The sequence below is a fragment of the Spermophilus citellus genome (assembly GCF_964194105.1).
Source record: "Spermophilus citellus genome assembly, chromosome: 2".
NCBI lineage: Eukaryota > Metazoa > Chordata > Mammalia > Rodentia > Sciuridae > Spermophilus > Spermophilus citellus.
The window spans coordinates 258,074,394-258,086,862 of record NC_138183.1 but is presented as its reverse complement, the minus strand read 5'-3'; the positions used below and the strand labels follow the sequence as shown (position 1 = coordinate 258,086,862).

Below are 12,469 nucleotides of genomic sequence, written 5' to 3'. Positions count from 1 at the left end.
GGGGGGGGGGTACTGGAGCTTGAACCTAGGGTCTTGCACATGTGAGGTGAATGCTCCTACCACTGAAGTATGTTGCAGCCCTTTTTAAAATTATTTAAGAGGCAGGTTCTTGGTAAGTTGCTGAGGCTGGCCTCAAATTTGCCATCCTCCTGCCTCAGCCTCCTGTTAACCAAATCATTCACAAACCACAGTGGAAATCCACTGTACATGCAGTTGCCCAAAGAGCCTAGAAGTTCAGAAAGAAGGAACTCTTTGCTTTTATTTTGGCAACACACAATGCTTACACAGTCAATATTGTGGAAGTGTGTCTGCATGGAGTCAAAATTAGGGAAATACAGTCTGTACCTACACATTGAAGTGATGTGAAGACAAACCACCACACCAAGTCGTGGACAATGCTGACCTTTAAAAACTAAAAATGGAGCACATGAAAAGGTGCATTGCAGGAATGGCTGTGGGTGCCAGGAGCTGGTCTGTGCAGCTAGCAGCCACACTTGAAGCCTTGTGTGAGGCAAGAGGCTTTGTCCCGTGTGGCTCCTTGGAGACACATCCACTCCTGTTTTCTGTATGGTGCTGCTCTTGTGAGTTGCACAATCTGATGGACACCAGCATGGGTGCTGCCTTGAGCTGCCCAAGCTGGAGACTCCCCCCACACTCACACGGCCACAGACCAGGCAGAAGTGACGCTGGAGGCAGAGCTGCTCTGCTCTGCCGCCTCTGGCCCTACACACGCCTGTTTCCGGCCGGCTCCCCCAGGTAACGTGACTTTAATTCACTGAGAAAGCTCCTAGGACCTCTTCAGCTGGGAGGGTGAACTTCTTTCGGTACCAGGAGTGCGCTACCACTGAGCTGCGTCCCCAGGCCTTTGGGGAAGAGGCTCTTGGTAAGTTGCCGAGGCTGGCCTCAAGGCCTGTGCCACTGTGCTTGGCATCTTGAGGGACTTCTTTCTCCTGGGACTTATTTCCTTCTTTCTTCCGTAACACTAGAGATCAAACCCAAGGTCTGACCCCTGCAGGGCTTTGCTCTTCCACTGAACACTCCTAGCCCCCCTGGGATCTCAACAGTGCCCGTGCCAGATCCCCTCAATGTGGGCAGGACTCGGGCTTCTTGTTGACAACAAACATGGTGAGGCAAGGGTGAGGTTCCTGGGCCTGGCCTGGCTACTTAGCCTGTGGGGTCCTTTGGCAGCCTGTGCCCTGCTCAGGGCACTGTGTGTGAACAGGGCATTCTCAGCAGCTGTGAGCCACACGGGACCCACAAGGAAGGACAAGGACCCTCCTGCCAATAAGTGCTTTAATAACTATGCAGGGTCTCAAGCTCTCTTGCTGAAGTAGTGGGTTAGGGCATTTCTTCCCAGTCAAAGCCAGGACACCAGGAGTAAGAGCCCCAGCAGGGACTGAGGATGCAGTGTCCAGGTAGATTTCAGAAACCGCAAGCAGGAACTCAGGAGATGACCCTCAGGGACGGCTTGTGTTCCTCCAGGGTCCGCAGCTGCTCTTCCATCTCCTCAGTCCAGTAGATGTCATACAGGCTGCACATGGGCAGAAAGGAGGGAGTGAACCAGAGCACCCACCGCCCGGCCTTCCCCCGCTTGCTCCTGAGCCCCGGTCCCCCTAGCACTTGACCACTTACACCAGCTGTTCCAAGACACAGCCAGGCTGCCGGAGACTCTCCACCAGCCGCTGTATGCCAGGGTCCCCCACGCAGTTGTTGCTCAGGTCCAGCTCCCGCAGGCTGCGGTTGACCAGCAGAGCCGTAGCAAGGGTGTCACAGCCACTGTCGGTCACGTTGCACTCGCCCAGCCTGAGCAGGGGCACAGGCAGAGTTCAGGACGGGCATGCCCAGTGTGCCATGGCCCACAGACCAGGACTCTGGGTGAAGTTGTTCCCAAGTCCCAGCCTTGAGCAGGTCCTGGGTAGATGCCCCAATCAAGGATGGAGAGATGCACATTGGCACCTTGGCACCAGAGCCCACTGGGTCAGAGGAGTCAGTACCAAGGCCAGGGGGCTGCACAGGAGAACTGGGACAAGGTGATGGGTGGACAGAGGCTTGTAGGTTCAAAGAAATGGGATGCAGTGGGACAGACCTAGCACCCACCCCAGAAACACGGATGCCCCAAGGGAGGGTGGTGAAGGCACAGCCCTGACAAACCTAATCAAATCAAGGAACCAGATGGGACCCCACTTGCCAACAGCCAAGGCAGGCCCATGTCTCCCAGCACAAGACCAAGCTCCTCTCCACCTGGCTCCAGGATGGCATCCCCTGGGCAGGAGACTGAAGGACTGCTGTTCAGGCTGCCCATCCCACCCTCCAGCCAGTGCCTGGTCCAGGATGACCAGCACCCAAGGAGAGCTGCCCACGGGAAGCACAAACAGAAAATCAGCAACAAACAGAAACCTAAAAGCAGAAACCCAAGTCTTTGTAGAGCCACATGCAGTGGCACATGCCCACAATCCCAGCCACTCTGGTGGCTGAGGCAGGACAATGGCATGTCCGAGGCCAGACTCCACAACTTAGCAGGTAATACAGAGGGCTGGGGTGTAGCTTAGTTTGTAGAGCACCAGGTCCAATCCCTCAGCTAGAAAGAGAGAAAACTCCCAAAATAAGAAAACTAGAAAGAAAATATTACAGGGAACGGGAACATTAGCCCAAGAGACCTAAGGGATGACTGCCAGGCACTCCAAAGAGAAGGAATCAGAGGAGAGAGGTCACCAACACACAGCGCCCCTCCAGGACCAAGGACAGCCAACTCCAGAACAGGCACTGACCTCTCGAAGCTTGCCGTGAAGAAAAGGCAGATCTGCAGGGAAAGTAGGACAGCAGTGCCTGTCCCGAAAGCCAGAGTGACTGAGAAACATGTTGCCTAGAACCTAAGCAGAGTGACCAGAGCAGGGCACACGGGCTCCTCAGGCTGCTTCCACAGGACCCTTTCTTGGGAAGCTGCTGAAATGCGCTCAACCAAATGGAGGGAGCCTGGGAAGATGACCCCCAGGGGGTCCTGCAGAGGGTGGACAAGGCTTCCAGCATTACCAGATGGCTGGGCCGGAGCCCAGGCAGCCATGTGACTCCATGAGCAGGACCTCTGACCGTCAGGATCAGGGGGAGAACCAAGCCAGCCAGAGCTGCACGCACTGGCACTCACCAGAGTACCCGCAGCACGGCGCCCGGCTGGCTCAGGCCCTGGCAGAGCTCTTGCACACCGGCATCGCCCAGCTGGTTGCTGCTGATCTGCAGCTCCAGGAGGAACTTGTTCTGGGCCAGCACCGAGCGGAAGTAGGGGCAGCAGGCGGCTGTGAGGCCGCAGGTCTTGACCCTGTGGAAATGGAAGGGACAAGGCCTGGCTGGCTGGGGCTGGCCCAAGGCCACTCTCCAGAGCCCCTTCCCCTGGAATCCCTCCCATGTGCACTCCAGCAGAGATGTCCCCCCAAACACCACCCATTTTCTGGGCGGCTCACCCCCGCTCTCCTGCCTGGTCCTCCCAGATGTGTATCCACACCTCGGTCCCAGCACTGTCCCATTCATGTCACCCCACTCCCTGGAGCCACAGGCCTCTCCCCACACCTTGCTCAGCTCAGGCCCCTGCTGTCCCGGCCCAGGGCGCGTTCATGCTCACCACAGCGACTCCAGTTGGCAGCCAGGCTCCAGCAGGCTCTCGCACAGCAGCCGGGCGCCCTCGTCCCCCAGCTGGTTTTCAGCCAGGCTGAGCTCCTTGAGGCTCTGATTGGCCTTGAGGACACGGCAGAGGTCCTTGCAGCCCTCTGCGGTGATGTCACACTCCCAGAGCCTAGAGGGGCATCCATGCCGTGAAGGACGGATCTCACCCACCACATAGCTTATGGCCCCAGTGAGCGCCCACCGCCCCTCAGAGGGAGACGGGGCAGCCTGCTCACCAGAGGGTCCTAAGCCTGCTGCTGGCACGCAGCAGCGCTGGGCACAGTTCTGCGATGCCCTCGTCACCCAGCTTGTTGCAGCCCAGGTCCAGCTCCTGCAGCGAAGCCTTGGAAGCCACAACAGCACTCAGAGCCTTGCAGTTGGCTGCTGTGACACCACAGTTCTCCAACCTGGGGACAGGGTACATGCCTGAGGGGAGCCCTGGAGTCTGGCCCCACCGAGCCCAACCAGGCTGAGCCCAGCGCCTTGCATACTTGAGCATCTCCAGCTGGCAGGCAGAATCCTTCAGGCCTTGGCAGAGCGTCTGGATGCCAGCCTCCTGCAGGTCATTGTTGCTCACTGTGAGCTCCTTGAAGTCGGGCTTGGCCCTGAGCACCGTGGCCAGAGGTTCACAGCTGGCGGCCGTGAGGTTGCAGTACTCCAGCCTGTACACACGCAGGGTCTCAGTCCACCCTCCACAGAGCCACGGGCAGCCCAGGGGCAGTGTGTTAGCGAGGCACAAGGGTGCTGGTGTCTTGTCCCCCCCATCCCCCCCCTCAGCCTTCCCCGTTGGCATTGGGCTGGGGTGCTGAGGACTTTTCTCTAGCTGCTGTTCGGGAACAGTGGGTGCCCAGTGCCTCTAGCCTGTGTGCATACCACACTCCTTTGGGAAAAATCCTCATGACCAAGAGTCCCACTTCAAACTCAGGGGTCTCCCAGGCTCCAGGAAGAAACCATTCCCGATAGGCAGGGCTACCCGCTTGGCCATGGTCACACTGAAGAGGACCTCATCCCCAGACTTGGCAGGAATCTGCCAGCCCCTTTCAAAGAAGAGCCGACATTCGAGAAGAGGGGCACCGCAAGCCCCTGGAGCCCAAGTCCTGCCTTGAAGCCTCCTGAAGCCACCACACAGGCGGGGCTCAGCAAGGACAGGCTGCCAGGGCTTGGGACACGCCTGGCTGGGGGCCAGGCAGGGCGCACACTCACTGCAGCTTCTCAAGATGGCACTGGGGGTCCAGGAGCCCTTCACAGAGCAGCCGCAGGCCTGCGTCCCCCAGAGGGTTGTCGTTGAGATGCAGTTCTCGCAGGGTGGACAGGGAGCGCAGCACACCAGGCAGGACCCCACAGCCAGCCTCCGTCAGGCAGCAGTTCTGGAGGCTGGAACACACCACTGTCAGCGGCCCCCATGCCTGCCAAGTCCCAGCAGCACCCTGAGGGAGGCAGGGCACAGAAGTGCTACAGGAGCCCCCAGTACAGGTGTGCCAGACCATCACGGAGGACCTGGGCCTGGCAGGAGCCCAGGGCAACCTGTCCCAGCATCAGGCAGCCATCTCTCTCGTGTGCCTCTGGCTAGAGCTGGGAGTGCTTGCTGGGGCCTCTGGTGGCTCTCCATACCCCACCACCTGGATGCCCACCCCAGGCCCCACCCTACATGGGCTGAGCTGTGCCCTGACCTCACCTCAGCTTCTGGATCTTGCAGATGGGGCTCTGCAGGCCCTGGAGAACTAGATGCACCCCAGCGTCACCCAACTCATTGGTGCGCAGGCTGAGCTCTGTCAGGGAAGGGTTGACCCGAAGTGCAGAGCTAATGTCCTGGCACCGCACCTCAGTAAGGCCACAGTCATCCAGCCTGTGAATGGGATCCCTGGGTCACACGGGGTGGAGCCAGCCTCAGGCCCAAAGACCATCTCATGCCACAGGCTGAGGGCCATCCATGGCCAAGAAGCCCAAAGGTCGTCACGGCCAGGCACGGTGGCGCCTGCCTGTGATCCCAGTGCTCAGGTAACCCAGGCAAGAGGGTCACAAGTGCGAAGCCAGCCTCAGCAACAGCAAAGGCCCTAGGCAACTCAGTGAGACCCTGTCTCCAAATAATACAAAATAGGCTGGGGATGTGGCTCAGTGGTCGAGTGTCCGAGTTCAATCCCCAGCACAAAAAAAAAAAAAAAAAAAAAAAAAAAGTCAGGGCCAGAATGTTCAAACGTGAAACAGCCAGGCATGGTGGCACACACTCGTCACCAAAGCCACTCAGAAGGCTAGGTTGGCAGAAGCAAGTTGGAGACTAACCTCAGCACCTTAGCAAGACCTTCTGAAGATAAAATGTAAAGGGGCAGGTAGGAATGTTCACTTAATGCCAGAACACCTCTGGGTTCGATGGAAGGAAGGAAATAAAAAAGGGAACCCAAAATAGGAGTGAGCGGGTATGGCTGCACATGCCGGGACCCCAACAACTCGGAGGCTGAGGCAGACAGCAACCAGGCAACTGAGTGAGGTACTGTCTTCAATAACAAGTAAAAAAGGGCCGACACAGCTGCACACGCCTGTGTCCCAGCGGCTCAGGAGGCAGGAGGATCTCTAGTTCAAAGCAGCCTCAGCAAAAGCAAGGCACTAAGCAACTCAGTGAGACTCTGTCTCTAAATAAACTACAACATAGAGCTGGGGATGTGGCTCAGTGGTCGAGTGCCCGAGTTCAATCCCCTGAACCAAAAAAAATAAAATAAAAATAAAAAGGGCTGGGGGTGCAGATCAATGATGGGAGTACCACTGGGCCCACTCCCCTACGAAAACGAACTAAAAACAGGAATGATCATAGATTCATAGATACTGGGCATGCTGTGCCCCCCACACCTTCTGTAGGGATCAACCCTGGAATCCCCCTCTGGGAGGCCAGAGGGACAGCAAGGCCAACTGAGGGGCTGAGCAAAGCCCATGGCATGGGCACGATGCCAAGACCACCCCAATTTATTCCCCAAAATAACAGCTGGCAGATGTAAGGGCTGCAGCAAGGCAACAGGGCTACCTGTGGACCCGAGAGAAGTGGGTCTGGGCAGAACTCTGCTCTGCGCAACCAGAGGTGACACAATGAGCAGCAGGGCCCACAGCTTTCCTGTGTCTTTGCCAATGTGTGACCACCATGAGAAGGTGGTCCACCACGAGAAGCCCACAGACAAGCCAGAGGGTGCCTGCATGACTCTGGGGCTCACAAGGCAGGTCACCAGCACAAAGGGAGGGTAGGACGGGGGTGGGGGTGGGGCTCAGGAGACAAAGGCATGTGGGATCCTGGGCAACCCAGAGGGGAAAGGATGCAGGTACAAAGCTGGTGCCTGGGCTTGTCCTTGGTGGGACATGCTGGGCAGTGTGACAGTCTCCATGAGACGAGGTCATCAGGGGAAGCAGGAAGAAGGCTATCTAAAACCATCTCTGATAACAGCTACAAACGGACCAAGCGGGTGCCTGTCTCAACTGTGAGCCTGAGGCACCTGGGTGAGTGGAAGCTGAGGACAGAGCGTGACAGGGGCAGCACAGCCACCAAGCCTCACTGCGCCTTGCCTGAGGACGGAGAGGGGCCTAGAGCCCAGGTTCCGGGCCGCCTAGTGCATCAGCCACTGCCCCCAACGCACACCACACCTGCCATCCACTCAAGCCTGTGAGGGTTCGTGTAGAAAAACTTTTTCTTCTTTTTCTTTCTTTGTGGTGCTGGGACAGAACCCACGTGCTAGGCAAGTGCTGTACCACTGAGCTGATGCCCAGGGCTGGAAAACACACAGGACAGCATTTCACACCTCCCAGAACTATCAAGCACCTTCGCCTCCATGAATAGCAGCCTCCCAAGCACAGCATGCCCAAGTGCATTGCCACCAAGCAGGCGGCTGCCCGTAGCGCCACCCCACCGCGGCTGCCCATACCTGACCACTTGATACTGCTGGATCAGGGGGAGGAGCTCTGTCCACCTGGCATCACTCAGCTGCTCACAGTGGATGTCAAGACTCATGGTGGGCTGCAGTGTCGTCTGGGCAAAAGAAAGAGGAAAGAGAACCCTTCGCAGATTCCCAAGGCCTGGCAGACCAGAGATGCTGTTAGCAGGAAGAGTCCACACAGAACCCTGAAGGCAGACATTTCCAGAAGGGCTCCAGCCTCTCCGGCAGGTGCTTTCTCTGCCTTCTTCCCTCAAAATTTCCACCTGCTCATTCTCCAGGAGCATATGTGTATCTATTGGCAAAGGTCACCCCAAGCAGCAGAGCTTGGGGACGCGGCAGTGGGATACAGATGTCAGTTTCACCTCTCAGCCTACAGCCACAGTTGGCACCTCCTGCTCAGGAGAAGCAGGACAGCAAGTGTGGGCTGGGAAGCCCCTGCCTCTTATTCACCTGAGCAAGGATGGTGGGAGGGGGGTGGAAACCCCAGAAGGGGGCTCAGCTGGCTTCCTGTACTCTCAGAACAGGCAGGGTTGGCAGTGCCACAGTGCACTGCCAAGCTGTCCACAAAGCCAGAGCCCTCCAAGATGCAGGGTCCAGGATGGAAGCTGCCCAAACACAGCAGTGGGTGAAGCCTCCCCGAGCAGCCCTAGGACCACAGCTTCCATGACTCCAGGACAGGCCAGGGCACCTCCTCTGCCCCTCCCAGGCCCTGCCCAGGCTGGAACAGAGGCAGGGCACAGCCTGAAAAAACCAGGGTATCACTGACTGAAGGGTGTTCCTGAAGCCTAGAGGACATGGCACCTCAGCACCCATACGTCTGGGGAAGAAGGGGAAGAGGAAGTCACCCCTGTGGACCACACATTCCCTGAGCTCTGCCAAGCAGGCCAGCTGGAGCAGCAGGGGCACCAGAGGGTTCCTGGAAGAAGCGACTCGTGCTGGGTGGGCTTCCAGTGCAGGCAAGGGCTTCTCTTGAGGGGCTCTTTCCCCAAGAGGCAGAGCCCAGCGCCCTTCCCAAAGGCTGTGACTACAGGATGATGTGGTCTGTAGAGGTTCCCAAGTGTCTTCCCCTCTGCCGCCAGTGTCTGGCACAACTGGCCTTGTCCTGCCCCTTCCCTGGGGCTGGATCAGGTCGGAGCGATCGAGCCAACTTGGGGGGTTGCCCTTATGGGTCGTGGCACACAGGCCTGCAACAGGGGAAACTGAAGCAAGGGCAGGGGACACCTTGGTCACACAGCATCTCAATGAGGAGCCCTGACTGAACCCCGCTTGTTGCTCAGAGCACATGAGCAAAACCGGTCCTGCCTGGGTCCCCTAGGAAGCCCAGGGTATGTCACCAAACCTCCTGGTAGAGTACTACCATTCAAAGGTCCTGGGTTCCATCCTCAGCATGGGAAAGGGCTGGGATGCAAACACAGACCCAATCTAAGTCTCTTGGAGGAAAACAGCTTAATAATTTTGTAACATACTCCCAAACTCTTGCCAGTTATAACAGTTCTGACTGGCCTGGGGAGAGCCAGCTTTTACTTTTTGGGGGGTACTGGATATTGAACCCAGGGGCCTTTTACCACTCATCTACATTCCCAGTTCAGAGCATCTTGCTAAATTGCTGAGGATCTCAGCCTCCTGGGTTGCTGGGATTACAGGCATGTACCACAGTGCCCAGCGAGGTACAGTTTTTTAAACATGCAAAACACTTGTGATGTTTGAAAAAACTCATGTGGGCATGAACAGCTTAGGGAAGTGAACTGCTAGGGAAGCAGGCCATCTCCTCAGATGCCTGCTCTCCTGCAGAGATGGCTGCACACTTGTTAGAAAGCACAGGCATTCATCCATCCAACTTTTCACTGAGCATCTACAGTGTGGAAGGCACTGTTCCAGGTCTCTCAGTCCTCAAGGAGTTTAATAAGGCAATCTGGTACCACGAAAAGGCCAGGGAAGGCTTCCAGGCCAGCCCAGGCAGGTCTGAAAGAAGGAGGAGCTGACAAGGGAGCTGATGGAGAAGCAGTGGACTGGAGTTCTGTTTCAGTCATTAGGCTCCATGCTCACTGCAGATCTCAACTAACTTCATGCATGGTTCCAGGGTAGCACAGAGTCCCAGGAATCAGGAGCCAGGAACTAACCAGAGAACTGGGAGGGCCAGTTCTTTGGGGTTATAAGGTGAAAAGCTACTCAACTGGGGGGAGAATTTTTTGGCTAGGCCAGCCAACACATGTTGCTATAGTTCTCTGGGTGTCCAGAGACAAGGCCCACCAACTGGGTTCCAGGCAAAGCAGGAGGCTGGGCAGAGAGCACACACACCCTTCCAGGATCCCCCCAGAGAGCAGGCCCAGGGTGTGTCCAGCACCTGCCAGGTGCTCAGGGCCATCAGTGAAGACAGGGAGCACCTCTCCCCTTGACGCAGGAAAACAAGGTTCTGCTGGCTTCCAGCAGAGGCTTCTGTAGCCTGAGAGTGAGAGTGAGGAAACAGGTGAGTGGAGGACTCAGTGAGCCTCTGGGCGCACTGTGTCCAACCAACTTCTGTTTGTTTTGTGTGTGGGACAGGACTGGGGACTGAACCACCTAGCCACATGAAGCCCTTTTTATTTTGAGAGAGGCTCTTGCTAAACTGTCCAGGCTGGCCTTGAACTTGTGATCCTCCTGCCTCAGTATCCAGAGATGCTGGGGTTAAAGAGGTGCAGCAATTTTAAGGCTGATGTTGAGAGGGGGATATTGCCTTGATTTATCTGAGTGGGCCCAGAGTGATCACAAGGGCACTACAAACTGGGGTTTAAAACTGGAGGGAGGCAGATTCTTAAGACACTGATTAAGGCCAACAAACTGATTCTCCTTTGAAGCTTACACAAGGAATCAGAACACCACCACCCCCCCATACACACACACCTTGATTTTAAGCCCCTAGTACATTTTGAACTTCTGACCTCCAGAACTATAAAGTAACAAATATGTGGCAACTTTATCATAGCAGCTAGGAAACTAACACTTGTTGCAACTTCTACAATAATCTCTACTCAGAAGTGGTGGCCACAGACCTGTAATCCCAGGGGCTCGGGAGGCTAAAGCAGGAGGATAGTTAATTCAAAGCCAGCCTCAGCAACTCAAGGACATGCTGTCTCTAAATAAAATACAAAAACGGGCTGGGGGTTGTGGCTCAGTGGTAAGCACCCCTGGGCTCCATCCTGGGTACAAAAAAAAAAAAAAAAGTGAAAAACGTATATACTGTCCAGCATTGTGATGCATGCCTATAATCCCAGCGATTTGGGAGGCTGAGGCAGGAGGATTACAAGTTCGAGGCCAGCCTCAGCAACTGTCTCAAAATAAAAAATAAAAAGGGTTGGGGATGTAGCTCAGATGTAAGCGCTCCTGGGTTAAATTCACAGCACCAAAAAATAAAAAGTACTTCCAATGGCCGCATTATGTGCAATTACTCTGTTTGTATCCAACTGATTCAACCGAACTGTACAGGCGGACAAGTTATCTTGACATTTCCAAGCTTTCTTCTACCCTAGAAGGGGGCCTCCTGAAATGCTGCCAAGCCCCACCAGCTGTCGCGGCCCAGACGCGGACACCCTGCTGGTACAGAGTGCCTGGAGCCTCAGCTTCTTTCAGGCCACCGCCTCCCCGCGGCCCCAAGAGGGCGGTCTCGGTTACCTGCCTCTCCTCCGCACCCGAGCTGCCCCCCGAGTCCCCACCGTGCGAGGCGGCGCCACCCGAGCCCCGTCACGACCCGGCAGTTCTCGGAGAGCCGAGAAACTAGAAATGCCGCTTCTTTCGAGAGAATAAAATCACGGGTCGCTTAATGGAGGGGAGACGCACAGGCGGCGCCAGGCCTGCGGGCGGAGCTGGGAGACAGCAACCGTCACGAGATCCCCACCCGCGAAGAGGCGCACCACGCAGGCGCGCCCGCCAGCCCCGCCCGGGCTCCCAGCGTGCCCCGCGGTACGCACCGGCGCGACGAGGTCCTGGGGCGCGCCGGAAACCGCCTCGCCCGGCCCCTCCTCCCCGCCGCTCCGCCCGGGGAGTGCGAGTCGCGCCGGGTCGCTAGGACCGCAGTGGCGCCCGGCGCGCATCCACGGGACGCCCGACTGAGGCCGGCGCGGGGAAGGGCCGCCTGAGCTAGCCGGGCGTCACACTGGCCACGGGGTGACGCAGCGCGTGGGGACTGACCTGGAGGCGACCGCGGGCTGCGGGGGCTGAGAGCGACACTGCCGGCTTTGACTGGAGCAGGCGGAACGGCCGACTGGGGCGAGGTCTCCCGGGGACCGCGCAGCCGGCTGGCGGGGCGGAGCCGAGCCTCGGGGGCAGGGCCGAGCCGCTCAGGGCGGCGGCCGGCCTCGCGGTAGAAGTGGGCCACGCCTAGGGGCGGGGCCAAGCCTAGGGGCGGGGCCAAGCCTAGGGGCGGGGCCAAGCCTAGGGGCGGGGCCTGGGCGGCCGGCGGTTCGCGTGCTGGGCAGCCGCCGGGCGCTGCACCGAAGGAAGTGCTGAGGAGGCCGGGGGGAGTGGAGCCCAGGGAGATGTGGCCGGCGCTGTTTGGCTGTGTCGTGGGGGGGATTTCCGCATTCACCTGGGACCCCGGACGGATGCCGCAGGCGCGACTGCTGGGCCCGCCTCCACCAGAATTCCTTTCCGGAAAACGGGCCGGAGGTCCTGGTTCCCCCGGCTCGGTGGCGAGGTGGCGCCGCCTGTAGTCACGTCGGCTGGGGGAGGGCCACCTCCGCCACGCAGCGAGATCCCGCCCGTCTCTAAGTCCGGGCTGGGGCCGGGCGCGGTGGCCACGCCTGTCATCCCCGCTGCTGGGGAGGCTGAGACCGGAGGATCGCACGTTCAAAGCCAGCCTCAGCAAGGGTGGGCACGAAGCAACTGAGTGAGGCCCTGTTTCTAAATAAAATGCAAAAATCGGGCTGGGG

At 57.9% G+C, this 12,469-nt stretch overlaps 1 protein-coding gene across 5 annotated transcripts; it reads right to left on the bottom strand.

The window, feature by feature from the left end:
• Positions 1 to 240: 240 nt before the first annotated feature.
• On the bottom strand, positions 241 to 12,459 carry RNH1 (ribonuclease/angiogenin inhibitor 1). 5 transcript variants are annotated; one of them, XM_081275310.1, is made up of 10 exons: positions 11,730 to 12,459; positions 7,554 to 7,657; positions 5,330 to 5,500; positions 4,858 to 5,028; positions 4,146 to 4,316; positions 3,891 to 4,061; positions 3,614 to 3,784; positions 3,143 to 3,313; positions 1,633 to 1,803; positions 241 to 1,531 (listed from the first exon to the last, which is right to left on the bottom strand). In XM_081275310.1, exons 2-10 carry the CDS (start codon positions 7,637 to 7,639, stop codon positions 1,444 to 1,446), a joined length of 1,371 nt encoding a protein of 456 aa, XP_081131436.1. In that variant the 5' UTR covers positions 7,640 to 7,657; positions 11,730 to 12,459; the 3' UTR covers positions 241 to 1,443. The 5 variants fall into 5 exon arrangements, with proteins under 5 accessions (XP_081131436.1, XP_081131434.1, XP_081131435.1 ...); XM_081275308.1 differs by lacking the exon at positions 11,730 to 12,459 and adding an exon at positions 11,510 to 11,690; XM_081275309.1 differs by lacking the exon at positions 11,730 to 12,459 and adding an exon at positions 11,214 to 11,450.
• Positions 12,460 to 12,469: the final 10 nt, after the last annotated feature.